General features: G+C 39.9%; 1 protein-coding gene across 2 annotated transcripts; it reads left to right on the top strand.

Moving 5' to 3' along the window:
- Positions 1–18,618: 18,618 nt before the first annotated feature.
- LOC107792767 (uncharacterized) lies at positions 18,619–22,387 on the top strand. 2 transcript variants are annotated; one of them, XM_016614997.2, is made up of 2 exons: positions 18,619–18,971; positions 20,973–22,387. In XM_016614997.2, the coding sequence occupies exon 2, from the start codon at positions 20,990–20,992 to the stop codon at positions 22,202–22,204; it is 1,215 nt and encodes a 404-aa protein (XP_016470483.1). In that variant the 5' UTR covers positions 18,619–18,971; positions 20,973–20,989; the 3' UTR covers positions 22,205–22,387. The 2 variants fall into 2 exon arrangements, with proteins under 2 accessions (XP_016470483.1, XP_016470484.1); XM_016614998.2 differs by having other exon boundaries at positions 20,880–22,387.
- The last annotated feature ends 227 nt before the right edge of the window (positions 22,388–22,614 follow it).

Raw genomic sequence — 22,614 nt, 5'->3', positions numbered from 1 at the left:
ATTCAACTTCAAAACTCCGTCACTTCCTAGAGTGAAAGCAGTGATTTCTTTGCTTATGACTCCTTCTTTTAATTTCACTAAGTACGGATCTTCGTCTTGCTTAACCTTAACATATGCAACAAGGGAGGATTGCGCTAAGGCATAAGCAGTTATATCTCTTTCTTTGGTCTCATCCAATCTAATTTCATCATTTGCTAGTTTTTGAATTTCTCGACCCAAAGATCGCCTTTGTACTGCAAGATGGGCCAAGACACCCATTGACTTCCTACTAAGTGCATCTGCTACCACATTAGCTTTGCCCCGGGTGATAATGGATATTGGTGTCATAATCTTTCAATAGCTCGAGCCACCTTCTTTGTCTCAAATTTAATTCTTTTTGCTTGAAAATGTACTGGAGGCTTTTGTGACCTGTAAACACTTCAGAATGCTCGCCATAAAGGTAGTGTCGCCATATCTTTAATGCAAACACCACTGCTGCAAGTTCCAAGTCGTGTGTGGGATAGTTCTTTTCATGATTTCTTAACTACCTGGAAGCATAAGCAATAACTTTTCCATTTTGCATAAGAACACAACCGAGACCAACTCTGGAGGCATCACAATACACTGCGAACCCACCCGAACTTGTCGACAAGGTTAATACAGGTGCAGTGGTCAGCCTCTTCTTTAACTCTTGAAAACTCTGCTCATAAGCGTCTGACCACTGGAACTTAACTACTTTCTGGGTCAACTTAGTTAATGGAGCTGCGAGTGAAGAAAACCCCTCTACAAACCTTCTATAGTAGGCAACTAACCCCAAGAAACTCTTGATTTCGGTTGGCGTTGTCGGCCTAGGCCAGTTCTTGACTGCTTCTTTCTTCTGAGGGTCTACTTTTATTCCTTCACTAGATACCACGTGGCCTAAGAATGCCACTGACTGCAACCAGAACTCACATTTTGAAAATTTGGCATAAAGCTCATTCTCCTTCAAGGTCTACAAGGCTATTTTGAGATGTTCTGCATGATCTTCCTTGCTCTTAGAGTATACCAAAATATCGTCTATAAACACGATAATAAAGGTATCAAGGAATGGCTTGAAAACTTTGTTCATGACGTCCATGAATGCAACTGGAGCATTTGTCAATCCGAAGGACATCACTAGAAATTCATAGTGCCCGTAGCGAGTTCTAAAGGTTGTTTTAGATATATCCTCTTCTCTAATTCTCAACTTATGGTACCCCAACCTCAAGTCTATTTTTGGAAAGTACTTTGCACCCTAAGTTTATCAAATAAATCATCAATTCTTGGCAGTGGGTACTTGTTCTTAATAGTAACTTTATTCAACTGCCGATAGTCGACGCACATTCTGAGAGACCCATCTTTCTTCTTGACAAACAGGACCGGGGCACCCCATGGTGAAACACTCGGTTTGATGAATCCCTTGTCAAGAAGGTCTTTCAACTATTCTCTCAACTCATTAAGTTCTGCTGGAGTCATCCTATAAGGAGGTATAGATATGGACAGAGTGCCTGGCATGAGATCAATACCGAAGTCTATGATTCTTTTGGGAGGAAGTCCGGGAAGGTCATTTGGGAAAACTTCTGGAAATTCTCTAACAACTGGCACTGACTAAAGAGCTGGTGGTTCTGATTCTGGATTAATGATGTGAGCCAAATAGGTGAGACACCCCTTACCGATCATTCGTCGTGTTTTAAGGTAGGAAATAAACTTACCTACAAGCGATGCTGAACTACCCTTCCACTCTAAGACTTCTTCATTTGGAAATTGGAACCTGACTATCTTGGCACGACAATCTAATATAGCATAGCAGGAAGATAACCAATCCATACCCATGATCACATCAAAATCCACCATTTCTAACTCTATGAGATCGGCTTTAGTGTTGTGATCTTGGACTGAAACTATACAACCTCTATAGACTCTTGTGACTTTCACTAACTCGCCAACTGGAGTAGATACTAGGAATGACTCACTAAGTTGTTCAGGTTCTAGTCCGAGGTTAATTGCAAAGTATGGAGTAACATATGAAAATGTTGAACCTGGATCCATTATGGCATAAGCATTATGTGAGCAGACTAAAAGTATACCTGTAATAACTTCTGCAGATGCCTCTGCACTCTGACGTCAAGTGTAGCAAATAAACGGGGTTGCCTCCTTGTCACACCTCCTTTTTGCGCGCCCCGCCCCGAAGGGTTAGATGCGCGGGTGGAGTTTTTCCAATTTAAGTGACAATATTCGAAATGAGATTATTTATTTAATTCAGAGTCTCCACTTGGGAAAGGTTTGGCTTTTGGTGTCCCAAGTCACCGGTTTATCTTGAATCCCAAATCGAGGAAATTTGCGACTTTTCCAAATGAAGTCTGCGAACCAGAAATTCTAAGTAAGGAATTCTGTTGACCCGAGGGAAGGTGTTAGGCACCCTCGAATCCCGTGGTTCTAGCACGGTCGCTTAAATTGTTATAATGGCTAAATATCTGATTTAAATACAGGTTGTGACTTATGTGCTTTTATTAAGTTTAAACCGCTTTTATTATTATCATTTATTTTATAGAATTACAACGTCGTGAAAATGCATCTCGAACCACGTCACAATCAATGCACCCGTAGTTGTTAACACATTTTGACTCCGTTGGGACTTGGACTTGGGTCACATCAATGTGCACCCGATTTTTAAGAATATAATTTACTAAAGTCGCGCCTAAAGAATCTAAACGCGTTATTATCTTTGTAGAAGGCCATGAAATTTATTAAATGGCCTATCTTGAATTCTAAATAATTACCATGGTTATTTATTGAGGGCCCCGCAATTTTGCATCTTTATTTGGCGAGGCTCATCTCTATTTTTAGAAAAGGATATCCTAAAATGGCTACATTTCTAATGCATTTGTCTCTAAAACTAGAAGAAAAGGTACATGCTAATTCAATTATAGGCTTTGGCCTAGTCCGGATTTTTGTCAGTTTCTGATTAACTACTTATAAAGTAAAAACGTCATGCCTTGCGAGGATGTTTCAGTCGAACAAAAAGACTACATATGAGATTGATGAAATGCAATACCTAATCCGAACATTTTTTGAGTTGAACTTAACTGAACTTATTTGGCCTAGATTAAAGGATAACTGGCAAGTAAAATACTTTAGTTTGGCAAGGAATCATGTACGAGCTAAACGAAATACAACACTTAATCCGAACACTTCTCGAGTTGAACTTAACTAAACTTGTGTGGACTAGTCTTAACTAAACAAAAACCAAATGAAACAAGAACAGTATTGTATAAAGCCGAAATATACATGCCCCTACTGACAAACAACTACGGAGTTAAAATACAACAGGGTAAACTCAGTCAAATATCAATACATACTTTCGAACTGTTGAATCATAAACTAAATCAACTTTCACAGGCCTGCTAATGTATTATGAATACTACAACAAATACTTGAACTTCTTCAACCTTTTTTCATTTCATGCTTTCCAACTGTTTTAATTACATCAATATGGGACTTGAAATGTGTACCTGGAAATGCTGAAAATGCAAAGGAGAAGAAGAAGAAGATGTGGAAATCAGCAGCAGAAAGAAGCAGGACTAGTAGTAGCAGCAGGACAGGGCATCAACAATAGTGAGCAGAATAGCAACAACAATCAGAACAGCACAAAAGAAAAGGATTCTGATGCGAGGCGGAACTAGAGTTGAAGGAAAATAACAGCCAAACGAAATAGCACACAGTGTGATGGCAACAATGCTCTAGACAATCCAATTCCGGAATATGCCAAATGCCACAAAATACTAACAATAATCTCGATTGAATTTTAGAAGAAGCAACACTGCCTAATGTATTGACAATAGATGAAGTTCAGACAAACGAGACCAAATTTCTGATTTCCTAATCTGTTTTCTCTCTTTCTTGCTCTCTTTCTATTCCTGTCAACTCTCCCTTTTCTTTCTATCTTCACAGTGTATGTATCTTTTTTTATCTCCTAGGTTCTCCTCCTTTTATAGGCCTCAACACTATCTCTTTTAACAGCCTGTTTTCAGAATATCCCAGTACCCCTCCCATGTGCCTTCCATTTTCAATTCCAACTTTAGCTAATTAAATATTAAACCCCATCAACATTCCCTGGCAGATTTAACTTTTACAAGGTTTAAATACTTCTTTAAACTAAAGCAAAGTATGGGCATAGGATGTATCTGACAGCATATGCTGTCAAATTGTTTAAAACTTAAAAGCCTTCTTAATGCAGAAAAACAGGCTGTGCACAAGGCACATGAGGTGCACCAATGCACATGCTGTGCACGAGTGCACATGCCTTCCAATTCAGAATTTAAACATAAACAATCCTTTTTACATTAACTGATCAATTCAAACAATCTATAAGTAAGCAAAAACTGGTTCTTAATTGACTCAACACATGCTTAGCAGAAGTAAGTTGATTTGTTATTGTTCGGACAGTTGAAACTAATTGACGACACATGTCGACTCGACTATATTAGCATTAACACATACAATCATAGCCAAAAATCAGACATTTAACAGTATCACATAAGGGGTTCATTTTGCAATGTCAAACAGAAAGGCCCTAAGAACTAAATGAATGACCAGTTACGGATTCAATTGAACATACATTTATACACACGCATTATGAAGAAAGAAACTGACTGAATACAGAGGTCCGGCCAAGGTGGACAATAGCAGTTCAAAAACACAAAACAAAAAGTTTGGCCATGCGGACAGGCCTTTAACAACACACAAACATACGAACTGAAATAAAGAAAAGAAAATTAACTCACCTTAAAGCTTTTTTTAAGGAACAAATCAGAAAAATCCACTGGTGTTTGAACGGACCTTCTTTAAGGTTGAGTGGACTTTTAAACGAAGTGTTTCTCGGATGAGAAACACCTCGATTAAGGTCCATTAGACCTTAATCTCTTCAGTTTGAACAAAGCACGGAACATGCACAGGGAAAACTAGAGTTCAAAAACTTAGATCTGGGATTCGTGTTTCCCTGGTTAGATTCGGACCAAACCAAGTATGGTTTGGTCACGAGGAGGGTCTGGGGAGTGTCTGGTGTGAAGCTTGGGTTGGTTGGTGTAGATTAGGTTCCGACTTGAATCTTCAAATGAAGATTCGAGAAGGTGGGGTAGGATTCGAAGTGTGTGGTTGGTAGATTTAGGTTCAGGATGGCATGGGGGTTCTATGGTGTTCAGGTGGAGGTCACCGGCGTTCAGGCCGCCGGGTTTCTGGTGAAGGTGTGCAGGGGCGGCTAGGGTTTGAAGGGGATGGGTTTGGTGAAGACGAAGGCGGGGGTGTTGGCTAGGGGGGCAGGGTATGGTGAAGGGTTTATATAGTTAGTGGGTGGGTGAACCTCGACCGTTAGATCAATCTAGATCTACGGTCTGGATCTGAAGGCTTAAATGGGACGGTGTCGTTTTGAGGGTTGAGGGTTGGGGCCGGTCCGGGTGAGACGGGTCGGGTTTATTGGTGGGTTATGGGGAATTGATCTTGGCCGTTGATCAATTTGAGATCAACGGCCCAGATCAACCTGTACCAAAACGACGTCGTTTGGATTCTCTGGGCATCAGGTGGTCTGGACCGGGCAGGCCTGGGTTTTGGGCTGTTCGTTTGGGCCAATTTTGTTAAAATTGGCCCAAGTCCGGAAGGGAAAGGGTCCTTTCTTCATATATTTTTTTTATTTTATTATTTATTTCCTTTTATTTTAAACAAAACTAAACTAAAAATTAAATACACACTCAATACAATTATTTGCACACACACTAAAATATTTCAAAACAAGTAAAATCAAACAAAACAAAATCACGGACAAAGATGTCTGTTTATGCCTTTCTACTTAAACTATGTTACGGTTCAAATTATGCATGACACGTACACATTTTTCAATTTTGTTTTAATAAAGTAAATAAATAAAATGGGCCAAAGTCACAAATAAATCAACAAAGTGCCGCACAGAAATCCAAAAATTGTACAGCAGGACCAATTTTATTTTTTACTTCCTTTTGGAGCGATTGTCGTGCGAAACAAAAATCACGTGCTCACACTCCTTCCTGAGTAACTCGATCTGTACCTTTGCCTACCCCATGCCCGGTCTAATTATGATAACCACGAGCCTGAGGTGGTGCAACTGCAGTAGCTGAGGAATTAGAAGGACGAGTTGATCCACCACTGAAATTACGTCGCAACTTTGGGCAATTGAACTTTATATGACCAATGTCTCCATAATGATAGTAACCATGAAATCGAGCTTGCACTGACCTGAATGTTGTCGCTTACATGTTCCACAAAGACCTTGTTGGTGTGAATGTTGCTCAGCCTGACTCTGGCTATGTGAGGATGATGTCCTAAAATTCTGATTCTGGCGAGACTAATTTCCATAACTCTGAGTACGTCTGAAGGAAGACCCACCACCTGACTGATGATTAGACTGAGCTGGTGCTAATGACTCCTTATTAGAGGAATCCCTTCCACATCCGCTGGATGTACCATTAAACTTGTCCGCTATCCAGGCTTTCTTGTTATGCTCCTTTTCTTCTCTCATTTGATGTCTATCTTTTTCTAAGTGCTTGGCAAATCCCACAACAGAGAAGAAGGCTGTCATCCCTACTGCTGTAGCTGATGTCGTATCCTTAATGTGGTAAGCTAAATCGCCAACAAACCTGCGAATCTTTGCTTTTTCTGTCTTAACCATGTGAGGAGCATGCTTAGCTAACCTTATGAATTCCATGTAGTACTCTTGCACACTTTTATTCCCTTGCTTGAGCTGTTCGAACTCTGTAGCCTTAGCTTCCCTATCCTCTTCTAGGATAAAGTTAGCCATGAAGACCTCTTCAAATTCTTCCCAAGTAGGCGGACCATCATCTTCATCTCTTTCCTTTTCCCACATCTCAAACCAAGCGCCAACCATATCTCTAAGCTGGTAAGCAGCCAGCTCCACAACTTTATCATCAAATGCTTTTATCACTCGGAGGGCCTTTCTTGAAACCCTCCAGCCACAACATTGGATCTTCATCAACTATAGATGCATGGAACACTGGAGGACTCAACTTTAAAAATTCATTCACTCTTGAGGACTCAGAATTGTTCTGTCTATTTGATTGAGGTGGAATATCATCTCTTCTCTCGTTCTGGTTGGCCATAAAGGTTTTAAACATCTCCATAGCACTGTTGACAACATTAAACATCTGACCCACTTCGGGAGATATAGTTTCCTGAGCCGGAGCTGCTGTTGGGGGTGGCACTAGATCCTGAGGTACTGAATCATCATGCTCCACCCCTTCTTCATGTTCAACCCGGGGTACTTGAACACCCTTAATGGATTTACCTTTCCTTTTCTGAGTTGGAGCCTTTTTAGTTTTGCCTTGAGCCACAATGGTAGCAATAGTTTCTTGAGCAGCATCCTGAGTGTCGGTGTCAGAGTTGCGAGTACGAGCCATTTCTGCGAGTTTTGGAGAAAAGAATACATTAGATAATTTCTTAGAGGTAGGCTCTACTGCACGATCTAAAGTATGAAAAAAAAAGATTTTTCCTAAATGCTTGTAGCCTCCTGTTTATAAGTATGGCGCGCTTTATACACATAAACAAGACTCTGCTAACACGTCTTCATAGACCCCTAGGACTCCATAAACCTGAGGCTCTGATACCAAATTTGTCACGACCCATTTTCTGAACAAGCCGGGACCGACACTCAATCACTAAACATGACCGAGCGAACCATCTCTACTTATCAAATCTATTATAACTCTAACTTTATATGCAACAAGACAATACTCTAACCAAATACTTTTGATTAATTTAAATATTTAAATAAATCAACTCCAAAACTTTATTCGTAGTAACTACTGAATTACTGCTAAGTTATTATCAAAAACATCTGAATCTTAACCCAGCGACTATGTCTATGAAGCCTCTACTAATAAACTGACGCACTGCTCAGAACATGAGATTTCCTGACCAGTTCTCTAAGTAACAAAGAAATAACTAAATAAAGATGACTCTAAGAAATACTCCACGACCAAAAGCGGAGCTCACCAATAGCATTGGAAGAAAAGGAAGTCCTAACTCGTAGCCTGATCGCTTGCAAATCTGGTTCCTACGTTGTACTACAAACCAACGTAGGTTCCCAAAAGAGAACGTCAGTACCATCCATTGTACTCAGTGAGTCTTAACAACAGGGGGCGTAACTTACTAACATATACATTATGAGCAAAGATTCTAAATGAATGTAAAACATAAAGCTTATAAAAATGATGTTTTAAGCGTCAATACCACACAAGAGGGGGGGGGGTAATTTGTGTGGTACCCAATTTTCTCTTAACCGAACTATAGAAGAACCTGGTTCTTCTAGGTGTTCCAACTACTATTGTTTGCGGAATAATAAATACAGAAAATAAAGAACACAAGTATTTTTATATGGAAAACACTCAGCTTAAAAGGTGAAAAAACCACGACCTACTACTCAGTAGGATTTTCCCCAACACTTCACTAAATCACTGAGCCAAAACAGTATTTACAAAACTCTTTGTAAACCTAAGGATTACCTCTAATCCCATTGTAGCAACCAGCCTCTAACTGTTGTGACAACTTCAAGTTAACTCTAACTTGAATACTCAAAGTACCTATTACAATTACTTCTAGATAAAGCTGAAAAGTACAATATGAAAACACATACTACAATTGAACTAGAAATAAAGAAAGACACATAAAACTCTTTATGGAGTTGGTTTTTCAATCTAGTTCATGTAGCTTCAGGTTTTCACACTTGAATCACACACGAACTGTTTGCAAAAGGCCTTGCTATTTTGCTCCCAATTCACGTTTAACTTATGCGTTTTTGTGCAACACTTGTAATGTGAGAACATCCTGCAATTTATAGATTTAGTAGATGAAGAAATAATTAGAGTTCTGATGCAACTCTTCTTTGGTGGAAGAGTTCTAGTTGATTTCAACTTCTAACTCCTTCCCTATCTTGGATAGTGTTCTCTTTGATTAAGGAGTCCTTCTCCTTATCAATTATGCAACCTTTTTGATTAGAAGATATTAAATACACCAAGTTAAGCTTATCTCCTTCACATGCAACCCACATGCTCGAATCTACCCGTTTTTGTGCACCTGAGGGATGGCCTGGTTCATCCTGAGTTCCTTTGTCAGTCTTCAAAACTAACCTTTACTTGGGCCAACAAAGAATAATTCTAAATAATTGCATAATAGCAGTTTATGAATATTCTAAAAGAAATTCTTTTCTTTTTCTTTCTTATAAAAAAAATACTTCACTTTACACTTTGGGAGTTCCAACTATCCTGACTTAATTCTATCTCAGTCACCGTGTGACCGGCACGGGTTCGATCCCAACCTGATCGAATAGGCCCAATCCACGAGGTGCCACTCGCTTCCTGGTCCTCAGTGCTCATGTATCATATCTTAGCTTGGCTAAGTAAATTCTCAGCAACGAGACCCTCGACTCGCGTGCTCCCTACTTTGGCACAAGTCATTTCAGGAAGTCAACGCCTTGGTCAGGACCTTCGGCCTGGACGATGACCCCTTCTCGGAATAAAGGATACTCCCAAAAATCTTTTCTTTCTAAAACTTCTTCTTGTGACTTTTCAAGTCTAAATCTTTTCTTTATAGAACATCATGTACATGCTCATGCTGATATCCTTAAATGTAAAGCATGACATAAGAATGAAATAAACATGTTAAAGAGTTTCTAAAGATTCTTGCTTTTTCATAAATTTTTAACATAAAAATAGCATATAAGAATAACACAAAAATCTGAAAATTTATGCACATATATCATAATAAATCATCTAAACTTTTGCTAGAACAATTCTAAGTTAATAGGTACTCACTCGCTCCAATTAAGTAAATATAAACTCTTTTAAGCAATTCATCAAACACCTTGTATGCGTGCTTTTGTAAGTTAAACCACTTTAGTAAAGGGTTATATCAACTCACCTCAAAACTTCTCGAGCCAATACGCAGGCCCCAGTCCAATTGACACCACTCAAACAATTGATTCTACAATAACCAGTGCATTTTAATCAATTTTAAAGTTTAACGCCTAAACATGAAATTTATTGTTGATATGGAGAAAGAAGGGAATTAACTATTCAACTCTTACCTATTACTACTGTAGGGTAATTGAGAATAGGAAATTTTATATACCTGAGTAAACAAAAAGTGAGTTATGAAGAACCCTAGAATTTTCGTTGCCCTGCGTGAATAGTTGCTGCCTCTGTTTCTCGAGCAAACAGAATTCTATTTGCTTCTGGTAAGGTATTCACGCCTCTGTGAGGCTATTATGTTTGGTCCAACAACCATTTATGGGCTTACTTGGCACGTGCTTCCCCCCCCCTTTTTTGATGACTTAAGTAGTATTTAATTATACATACTTTTAGTAATTACTAACATTAAAATTATTAATGTTTCTCTAATTGTGTGTGTATATATATATATATATATATATATATATATATATATTCACTATATGCAAGATAATAATAATAATAATAATAATTTAATTATATAATTAGTGTGTCGCGAAACTTTTATAAATTTGAGGAGTGTTACAAGAGCAGAGATGCATCATAATTATGGGAGCAAAGAAAGGGAAGAGAGATAACTGTTGATAAACAAAAGATTCCTCTTGATTCCTCTATTGTGGTTGCTCTCTTGCGAAAAATCCCTCCTCTTCTATGAGCTCTCTCCAATGGTCTTTGACTGATATACTTTCTTACGACTATACCTGTCGTCTGCTCGAACACAACGCTTGTTCTATGATGTACGCTTTTCGACGATTTGACCCCGACGATGGCCGAGGTGCTCTTTGCTATCTCGGCCCACGGGCATGATTACAGCTTGGTCGACCCTTTATCATTCCTCTTGAGGACGACCACTATAGTCAGATTTTGACTCATACAGTTAGTCCCTCCGCCCGTCGAGGTTGCCTCTTAGTGGGCTTAACGGGCGGACTCTGTCGATTCGTAAGTTAGGAGAAATATGAATGTTTACGCCTTGAGCGAGGCCCTTAGGTCGAGGTGGCGGCATGACGCTTCAGTGATACCATCGGACCGTTACGTCTATTCGGAGTTGAACCGTTGTATTGATTCGATGCATCATGAATAACCACTGTCATTATGGTGCATGTTTCCCAGGAATCGTATCGTTTCTCGTGCCCTATCAGTTTTGATTAGAGGCTCTTGGGTTTCCCGCTCATGACATTTATGTTCCTATAAATAGGGGAGAACACCATTCTATTGCTACACTTTTCGACTTATCAGAAGAGTTTTGCAAACCTTTACCTTCTTTAATATTTCAAATTTCTAAGTTCATTCTCCTGTCAGTCAGAAATTGACGCCACCATCTTCTCTCGCCCTTTCTCTTACTCATTTATTCCGATTAATCGAGACAAATGGCTGGTACTTCTTCCCACACTGACAGACCCGTCGAAGCTCCAGTGCCGAAAAATGATGCACCTGTTCTCGGAGAAGGAGCGGAGGCGGCGGAAGATGAGGGGGTTCCAACATTGGCTGAAATATTGCCCCGTCCGGGGAAATTATGGAATGATTTTAACAGCCCCGCCAGAAAAGAGTCGGACCCTGCGTCATCTACAATGGATGAAGCGGCGATTGCGGCGCTCAAGACCAAGTGGGGAATTTTGAATCACATTGAAATGGTACAGGCGATGGGAACGAACATTGTGCATCTGCACCGCCCATGGTACTGCGCATTCTACGCGTATCCTTTTGTTGTTCGGTATACGCTTCCGCTCCCCTTCCTAGTGATAGACTTCTGCCGCTTCTATGAAGTGTGCCTGGCTTAGCTTTCGCCGTACGTGTACAAACTCTTCCTCATGTTGCTCAAGTACGTAGAGCTCACCGGTCGAGAGGTAACTTTGGGGCATATGCTTAATATTTTTTCCCCCCAACTTATTCGAGGCTCGATGATCCACATGCGCCACCGAGGAACAAAGAGTTTGGTGTTGAAGATGGACGACAAGGCTAATCGTTGTTTCTGGTAGAGTTATTTCTTCGTAAGGACGAGCACCTTGTGGCGGACCCCACAGGGTTTCCTGAGACGTGGAACTTCGCTCGTAAGTTTATTTTGTTTAATTTACGACTCCTCTCGAGGCGGTGGCCGGCCGTTTCTCTTTAGGTGGCATTGCTAATTTGTTTTCTGTGTTAGCAGCTGAGAGATTGTCTCCCCCGCCCGTTGAGACATCCGCGAGTGGGTTAATGTTATTCTTCCCCATACGGCGGGGGTCTGTGAGTGGGCGTCCTTCTATGAGAGATACGGGCATAAGCCCCTCACTGGTAAGTCGGCTCATTGCAGTTTCCTTATTTTTGCCTTGTAATTTGTTCTTGTTGCTTACATGATCGTTTTTCTACGTTAACAAGGAGAGTGCAAAGGGCGATGGCTCCTCCACTCGCGTTCCATCAACCGACACCTTTTGCCCGGCCCGCACCGAGGTCTGATGCCCGGCTTACATCGAGAGCTACTCAATTTGTACCTACGACCGGGGTCGTCCGCATGGAAATTATTCCTCAACCCGAAACTCCGGCTCCTACTGCCTGCTCAATGGTTGATTCTGCCGTGCTGATAGTGGAGAGGGTCCGTCGAAGAGACGGCGAGTGGCATCCGAAGTGGCTCCTTTAGCTGAAGCATCTTTAGGGGGCGACTTTCCTTTGGCGCTATCTAAAATTGGTGGTGACACTAACCCGACCACAGAGGCCAACCGGGCGGTAGAGGCCAACCCGACGACAGAGGCTTCAGCCATCGTGAACGATCAACAGACTATTGCGACTGGAAGTGAGGGTCCTGAGGCCACTATTGCCGTTTTGGGCGGGCCTTCATCATCTGGACCGAATCGAGCTTCTTCTTCGGCCGCACAGAGGGGAAAGGGTGTATGGTCGATAAATACGAGTCTGACTCCGACCTTGATCCTGATGATGTCAGGATGTTCGAGAAGGGCTTTACCCATACTGTGGTAAGAGCGGGAGGTCCCTCCAACATACTTGAGATTCCATCAGAGCTTAATCTTCTAGGGGACACTGAGGGTTTGGTGCCGCAGTTTGACCTTCTATGGTCCGCCGTAGAATGTGAGGCTCTTCGGGACGTCAGCGACATCGATTTAATGCATGAAGTGGCCGCTATGGGCCTGAGGGTAAGTTTCTCCTCTTTGTTTTTTTTGTGGTCCTTTTTTTTAGCGGCCTTGGCCTTTACCGACTCTTTTTTTTTGCTTGCAGTCTTACATGCTGGAGATCAAAAGTGCTCGCAGGGCCGATACTAGGGCCAATTTTTTTCTGATGATGCTGGAAAAGTATTGATGCTACCTCAACAAGTGTCGTGAGATGCATGAGCGGCTTAGGGCGAGCACCGACAATTAATCTCTCGGGAAGGAGCTGGAGAAATGGGATTAGGAGATAATGTAGTCCGTTCGCAGGAATAGTGAGCTTGAGGCTTTGAGTGCAGAATGGATGGGGAAGTTAGCCGAGTTGGAGAGGAAAGTGTGTGAGTTGGAGAGCACCGAGAGTGATCGGGCATTGGCCTCAGCAAGGGCGGCGGAATTGGAGGACACTATCCGTGTCCTTCAATCCGAGCAAGAATCCGAGAGAGCAACAACCATGCTAAGGGAGGCGAGGCTTGAAGAGCATATTAGCGAAATTGACCGGAAAGCTTCAAACTTGGGAGATCAGGTCGCTGTACTCGAGGCTGAAAAGGTACAATTGTTGGCCCAAGTTGAATCTTCCTCTACCGTTGTTCCTCGCCACTTGAACGAACATTGGGTTCATGCCGAGGCTCAACAGGACATATATAAGAGTTTTTGGGAGGCAATCAATATTTCTAAGGCCGTTTATGAAGGAGCCTGGACAAAGGCACGAGAGGCTCGTGTCAACTGCTGCTACGACCATGTGACACCAGAGGCCGGCGAGGATGCTGATGTTGAGGAGAAATTTCTTGGAGATAATTATAGGGAGAATGGCGGTGATGACGCCGAGTGAAAAGTTGTTGCCTTAGTATATGCTTTTTGTTTTGTTTTTTCTTTCTCTTTTTTAAAAAAAAAATTATATTGGGCCTGTTTTGGCCATGTGTAAGGTGCGACCGTTGCACACGTATATAAATAAAAGGGTTGTTTCGTCGTTGTACGTCCTTTGAATTTCTCTCCCTTCCCCTTGCTTTTCATTTTTTGTTTTGGCGTAGACCTTCGAATTTTTGTAAGGTGAATCCTTGGGTTCTCGTTTTAGGAATTCGATTTTAACCGGACCGAGTAGGGTCTCATCGTGTGAGTCCAAATGGAGTTTCTTCGAGTTTGCATATTTGGGTGAGATTGACTTTTAATTTTTTGCTTTAGGCGGAATCACCTCTGATTCAAACGAGGTTGAACTCAGATGCGTTGTTTCGGACTAAGTCGGTTTCAACTTGAATCATTCGAGGGGGATTGAACTCACTTGCTGATTTAGGCGAAGTTGACTTTTTTATATGTATTCGAGCGAGGTCGAACTTGGAACTTGGAGTGAAATCAATTTCTGACTCATTTGGACAAGTTTGAAAAACAAAAATTTTTGTTTGACGATGACTGGTGGCCACCAAGGCGTTATTTCGAGTAAGACCGAAATGTCAATCCGCATAATTTGAGCGAGGTCAAAATTTTCTTTTGGCAATGGCCTCTGTCCGTAGGGGTGTTATTTCGAGTTAAGGTCGAAATTTTAACCCGTTGTGATTCGAGCGGGGTCAAATCCTTTTTTTGGCGATAGCCCTTGGCCGTAGCGGTGTTATTTCGAGTTAAGGTCAAAATTTTAACCCGTTGTGATTCGAGCGAGGTTGAATCCTTCTTTTGGCGATGACCCTTGGCCGTAGGAGTATTATTTCGAGTTAAGGTCAAAATTTTAACCCATTGTCATTCGAGCGAGGTCGAATCTTTATTTTGGCGATGGCCTTTGGCCGTATGAGTGTTATTTCGAGTTAAGGTCAAAATTTTAACCCGTTGTGATTCGAACGAGGTTGAATCCTTCTTTTGGTGATGGCCCTTGGCCATAGGGGTGTTATTTCGAGTTAAGGTCAAAATTTTAACCCGTTGTGATTTGAGCGAGGTCGAATCCTTCTTTTGGCGATGACCTTTGGCCGTAGGGGCGTTATTTTGATTTAAGGTCAAAATTTTAACCTGTTGTTTCATTGTTAGATTTTAGAGAATCACAGGTCATCGTATTGTTTGTGTATACGTCGGGGTAGATCCTGGCGTACTCAGTTTTATTTTTTCTGGAGAATATTGGGAGTTCCCTGGGGGAGTCCCAGTTTTGCTTAGCTTCTGCCTTTCGTGGGCAAGTCCCAGTTGCTCAATTTTACTTGCATTGGAGAATACGATGCGTTTCCTAGGTGAGTCCCAGTTTGCTTAATTTTGCTTGCATTAGAGAATACCTTGATGGGGAGTACATAATGTTGATGTTTCACTCACTAGAGAATGCTATACATGTTCGTTTCATACATATATTGGAGAAGTTCCCATGTATCTAGTCCCTTCATCGCCCGTTCTGGGGAAGTAGTCAACATGAGGGGTGATGAATCATACTTAAAATTCGAGACATCCCCTTCATCGCCCCCATTAAAAACTTCCCCGAGAACCCAATTGGGGACGAAAACCGAGTGAGGGAAAAAGAGTACGACTTGAGGGGTGTTCTTTTTCAGAAGTTGAAGTACTTGAGGTGGACGACATTTCAATTATTTTATAGTGGTTTTCCTTCCATTGTTTCCAGTTGGAATGCTCCTTTTCTCGCTTGCCCGTGCGGGCGCTCGCGTTCCTGTAAACCAACATAGGGTAAACCAAAATGAAATTTTCCGTACCTCGATCCAACAGGTCGGCGAAGGGGGGCGGTGTTGTAGCGTTGCTCGCTTTTCCTAGTGTTCGAATAGTTGATGGAATGGTGGTTTTAGATTTGGCAGTTGTGTTCAGCTCCATTTTTAACAGCATCTAAGCTTTGCGCGGGTTGGGCCCACCTCACTTGATGTAGTGTTGACATCGAGTCACGGTCTGATATCGTTCGATTTGTACCCACAACAAGGGAGACATGTCATACTTCGTTCATGGACCATCCGATGTGTGGGAGAATGTGAAAGTAGGGTAGGATGCACCCATTCTTTCAAAGGACCACGCAACAAGCTGTCGTTCTATCGCGAAAGGGTGGGAACGCAGGTTAATGTACAAGGTGAATGTGTCAAATGGGGATGTGGTTATGCCAGATGACCGTGATCCTATTTTGAACGTGCGTACATCATGCTAAACCTATCGCTACAGGCGAATGTGGGTTTTGCGTAGATATTGGTTATAACTTCTACTTTTATGTAGCAGCCTGACCTAGATTAGCATGTAAGGTTTATTTACCACTCTCTCGAGTGGGTGGTTGCATTTTGCCGGTTCTAGATCTGAAGGAAACTAAGAAATTACCACAGACGACGCCAGATTATTTGAGCAAAAAGTTTAAAACTCTTTTGTTGAACTAATTATTGATAATAAAGAAGGTAAATCTTGACCAAACATATTTAATTTCAGATCGAAGCATATAAAGTGCGAAATGAAAGAAGAGTAAGAATGTATAAGATTTATTAATGTGATAATCGTACATCAAACATGAGAGATGAGCTTACATCCAGAGCATAGATGCATCATAATCATGGGAGCAAAGAAAGGGAAAGGAGGTAACTGTTGATAAACAAAAGATTCCTCTTGATTCCTCTATTGTGGTTGCTCTCCTGCGAAAAATCCCTCTTCTTCTGTAAGCTCTCTCCCTATATATATAGTTCCTTTCCCTTTTATCCAATGGTATTTGACCGATGTACTTTCTTATGACTGTACCTTTCATCGTCTGCTCGAACACAATGCTTGTTCTATGATGTACGCTTTCTGAAAATTTGACCCCGACGATGGCCGATGTGCTCTTTGCTATCTCGCCCCACAGGCATAATTACAGCTTGGTCGACCCCTTATCATTCCTCTTGAGGACCACCACTACACTCAGATTTTGACCTATACAGTTAGTAAATAAAAATGCACTTTATCAAGCAATTTAAGTTTTTGGACGATATGATCACACACTTCAATAGAGGTTATGGTTTCGAGTCTCACTCCCACTCTTATAGAAAAAATCGACATGCTTGGCTTAATAAATAAATAAAATCAAACCCCCATGAGCGAGGGCGTATTAAAAATATAATCACGCAAATAAAAATATGCTTACTTTAATAACTTACATTTTTAGATAAAATGATCACACATTCCATTAGTGTGAAGTCGGGCTCTAAGTTGGAATTTCATTGAAACTAAAGTTCAAAAAGACATATAAATGAGTCTTGAAGTTAAGATTTGGCAAGCCCAATTAGACCCGTATATTCGAAACTCTGTCAACTCGATCATGTAGGGTCTAATAGCCCATTTGGCCAAACTGTAAAAATTAGTTTATTTTGAGAAATGTTTTTTCTTAAAAGTACTTTTTAGTAGTTTGTGTTTGGTTAATTTATGTGAAAAGTACTTCTGAGCAACAATTAATGTTTGACCAAATTTTTAAAAATTTCTTTTAAGTGTATTTTTCTTAAAAATGCTTTTCAAAAAAGTGTTTTTCGAGAGAAGCTACTTTTTTTCTGCTTCTGCTTCTACTCAGAAGCAATTTTTTTCATCTAAAAGTTTGGCCAAATACTTCAACTTTGGGAAAAAAGTGATTTTGGCTTGGAGAAGCTTGGCCAAACAGGCTATAAAGTTGATTCTCACACGACTAATAGCTTGTTTGGCCAAGCTGGTCAAATCAGCTTATTTTGAAAAGTGTTTTTTCAAAAGTACTTTTGATGAAAAATAATTTGTGTTTGGCTAATTAATTTGAAAAGCACTTATGAGCAACAATTAATGTTTGACCAAACTATTAAAAAGTGCTTTTAAGTGTATTTTTCTCAAAAGTGCTTCTGGGAAGAAGCTACTTTTTTTTTGTTTCTCCAAAACTGTTTCTACTCAAAAATACTTTTTTTCTTCTAAAAGCTTGGCCAAACACTTTAACTTAGGAGAAAAGAAATGTTTAAAAAAAACAACTTTTCAGCTTGTAGAAACTTGGCCAAACATGCTATAAATAAATAGCAAATATTTTGTAATTTTTGACTATGAGAGTGTTTGGCTAAGCTTATAAGCTGATCAAACTGGCTTATAAGTACTTTTTGGCTTATCTACGCCTTTGGTAAAATTAAAAGTGCTTATAAGTTAACTGCTTATAAGCCAAAAGTCATAAGTTGGTCTCCCCCAACTTATCAAATTTCAGCTTATAAGCACTTTAGGTTTGACCAAAATATTTACTATTCTATCTCTAAAATACTTCTTTTTAAAATAAAATTCTTCGTATACCCAATTCTTCAACTGCTTATTATTAATTTCAGCACTTTTATCCAACGTAACTGCTTATTTTTTAAATCAGCTTCAGCACTTAAAAGTGCTTATCAACACCTAATGCTTATCAGCTACTCTAAATCAGCTAAGTCAAACGGACTCTATATCTAAATAATGGTCCTTCACATGGCTATCTGTGCACTTACGGCGATTTACTAAAATAGCCTTGAAAGTTGGTAGTCTTGAACTTTTCCCTTTTACCCCATTGCTTGAAGGTTGCCCATGGAGCAAACAGGGACAAAAGGTTACCCATGACATAAGAGAAGGGGGAAAAAATTCAATACCGCTATTGAGATATCAGCAATTTTTTGGTGCACTTGCCCGCTTGAACACCCCTATTTAAACAAAAGATAAAACGGTAGTATTCAGAGCCTTGGAGGAGGATTTTTAGCGCAGTTTGCCATACATATGAGCTTCGGGGCAAAATAGCAGTTTGTAAAATTCGAAAGGATCTGAATGCTAAAATTGAATATTTGGTCTTCGACCGCAAAATAGGCACCGCCGCTTACTCGTCCCCTACTCTCACTAATAACTGGAGTTGTTTACATTGCAGGTATGCGATGTTCACTCATCCCTATGTAATTTATTTTTTCAGTTGTAAAAGTTCGAAACTTGGGAAATTGTTCAAGTTTGTGTAAATTTGATTTACATAATGGAGGAAACAACAGGAATTATGTGCTATAATTTGGTGCTTATCTGGTTGTCGAGCATAATTTAACTGTTTTTTTCTTATTTTATTTTATTTTTCATTTTATCCGAATTCCTTTTATTGAGCAACTCTTTTACTGCTGTCAGCCTATTTGGGAAGTGCTAGTAAGGTTCTCTTAAACCTAGAGGAGAGGCAAAACAGAAATGTTCGGAGACCAATATTCTAGGAAAAGATGTTTTCAAATCATCAAATGGGTTACATGGAATGTTGTTGCTGTAGGAAAATGGAACCACTTTTAATGGTAAACTTATAGTATTTGTTTGCTAATAGGAAACATGCTTCCCAATAGGATGATTGCTACGTTTTCGGAAGGGGCCAGGAGTATAGTGCGTTAGAAAGATTCCTGTCGTTGGAGCTGCATATAAGTAAATGGATGGCATATTTGGATAATAAGCTGAACAAAGTATGTTTGAAGCTTCGTTTAGATGTATCGCGTGAGAGGTTAGATAAGCTTATTACTTATTTGGGTGATAAATGATGGGACTTGGGAGTTTTAAGACTCTGAATAGAGAAAATAAGGTTCTTATTCCAACCACTTTCCGACCGGAGGACTTAGCTCAGCTATGAGCTAATGTATCAACCGCTCACTTTCCTTAAAATATTTGATATTATGATGGATCACACCATCCATCAAGTGTGTTTTGAATTAAGTAAAACCCTATAGTCAATGACTTCAACTCAGAGAGGAGTTACAACATTTCTAAGATGGGAGAATTCCCTATTGAAATGTGAGGAGTGGGATTATACTAGAGAGAAGATTCACAACAGAAATAGTGTTTGCCCCAGGGTTTTGGTCTAATGATAAGAGTGCATTGCTTGATCTGTGGGTTATGTGCAGTCACGAGTTCAAATCGTGCCACAAACAACAACCTGATATTTAAGTGAGAAGGGTAGAGGGATGTGCTTACTATCTACAAGTTTCAAACCGAGAGCCACTAGCCCTTGGGAATTTCTCGGTTATAAAAGAAGTGCTTATTATTCTTTAGCCTGAGGAAGCATGCAGTAGACTAACACTCCTCCTTTTACTTTATTTTGTTCTTTTGGTTCAGAATATGTGAAATTGCTCGTGATTGGACGCTTAGGTTTGTAGCATGTTATGAAAAACAAAAGCACAAGGCAAGGTGTATGCCTAAAGGCTTGAGGTGAACGTATTTAAGAGATTATTATTCTTAGTGTATTAAATAGATAAATATGATCTAAAAATACAGAATTGATAAGAAATATAAGGGGAAAGAAAATAGATAGAGGATAAAGAAAACAGAAGAAAGAATGAATAGATGTCGTGGTTGACTGCAATTTCATATACGAGCACCAATTCTCAAAAAAAAGAGAGGGAAAAAATGAATACACTATACGAGCACAGGGTGTTATCAGTGGAGAATCTACTCTCAAAAAGGAATGAGGGGGAGAGGAGAGGTAGAGGCTACAAAATCCCCGGCTTCACCTATGAGTGTGTTCATATTTCTAAATATAATAATTAAGCTAGACAAATCAATTTGGATTGTAATTTCTTAAATCCAAAAACTGAAAATTCAAACCAAACTTTTCATATCCAAGCTGAACTGCCTGAACACCTACCCCTACTTCTTATGCGTCTGTAGATTTTAAGGAGTTTATCTGACAATATGACAATTTTTTGGGGAGTATTAACATTTTCTGAATTTTGGATGATTTCCATTATTAGTATTTATTACCAATGTTGAATTTCATTGTCCTATTCTTTCACTAACACACACTATTGTTGGCGAACAGGCTGTTTAGGTTCCAAGTTTTTGTTAGCATTCTTAGGCTAATAACTTGTGGCTCTTGAGGCATAATCTTGGCATTGACACATCTCCTTTACAGGGCTCCCTTCTCTTAAAATGCTTCAATCTCTGCATAAATGCCAAAGACACTTGTGTACAAAGATCAGGATAAGCAGCGTCTTCGTGCAGTTTGTGTCAACTAACTGTAGCAGCAACATCACAAATGACGAGAGCAAGTCACTCATTAGCTTGTGTCGCAGGAAGTCACATGGTTTATCAAAAGAAACCATCATTAGTGAAGCAAAAATAGTCCAATTAGACACTCATGCATGTTTAGAAGTTTCAGCTGTAGTTGACTTCTTCCAAAACCATGGGTTTTCTGCAACCCAAGTGAAGAAAATAGTTAGAATGCGCCCTCGTTTATTAGCATCAAAGGTGGACAAAACCCTAAAGCCCAAGTTGAAGTTCTTGCAATCAATTGGCTTTTCTGAAGATGAATGCAGTAAGATTATCTGTTATAACCCCAACATACTCCTCAGTAGCATAAGGAAACTACTGACTCCATCCTTTGATTCCCTGAAGACTTTCATGGGTAGTAAAGTGCAAGCAATGGATGCCGTCAGACGAAGTCCACAAATCCTTAGTCGTAAGATCTCTCATAATTGGAAGCAGACTGTACAGGTATTACACCAAATTGGTATTCCTGATTCTCAAGTTTCAGAGTTTATTTTCAAATCTCCAATTATCTTGACCATAAATCCCAAAAAAATGAGTGCGGTTGGCTTGAGACTCAAGGAAATGGGGTTTGATGTTACTTCTCCAGCGTTTAGGATAGCTTTTACCACAATGTCGAAAGTTAGTCACTCCAATCTGGAAAGGAAATTGGAAACCTACAGAAGTGTGGGCTTTTCAGACGACGAGATCCTTAATATTTTCAGATCACAGCCGACTTGCATGTTTTATACTGAGGAGAATATCAGGTCACTTGTGGCATTCTATGTTGATAGACTCCATTTGAGCCCGTCACACCTGTCACAAAGACCGGCTTTTCTATTGCGTAGCCTGAAAAGGAGGGTTATTCCAAGGTGTTCTGTCATGCAAGTTTTATGGTCAAGAGGCATTGTTCCAGAAGCTGGCAAGCTATCCACTATATTAATGATTAGGGAAAAGTACTTCTTACAGAAGTATGTTACCAGATATGAAGCAAAAGTTCCTGAACTGCAGGCTGCCTACCAATGCGAACTTATGTTCAAAGAGTACAGTTTTCATTTGCGTGAAATTCGCCAGATTTCAATGTCGAAAGGATCATCTTCAAAAACTAAAGTAGCCTAGTGTTTGCACCATATGCTGTCTCATACCTCTTCAGTTTTCTTGTTTCCGCACCATTTGCTATCAGAAGCTTAGTTTTTGAACCATTTCCTGTCACATTCTTGGTGTTTGGTTGCATGAAGATCATCCCAAGTAAAAGTAGATTATGATAGTTCGAAGCCTTTGGGGTGGTCATTTGACTATTTATATGAAGGTGTTTGACTACATGAAGTTAAGAAAGAAAGAAAGACTTTTGAAAATTATGGTATAACATATGCCACACTTTTGGATATATACTCATGTCATTTAAAGTAATATAAAAAGTTTATTCTTTATAATTAAAATGTATATTAAATTGTTTAATCAATTTAAATATTGTTAAAACAAAAGGAAAAATGATATCTTGTATAACTTTTTTAGTTTCCAAAATGCTT

Source organism: Nicotiana tabacum, chromosome 3 (assembly GCF_000715075.1).
Source record: "Nicotiana tabacum cultivar K326 chromosome 3, ASM71507v2, whole genome shotgun sequence".
NCBI lineage: Eukaryota > Viridiplantae > Streptophyta > Magnoliopsida > Solanales > Solanaceae > Nicotiana > Nicotiana tabacum.
The sequence above is the reverse complement of the archived record's forward strand: the minus strand, read 5'-3'. Positions and strand labels throughout refer to the sequence as shown.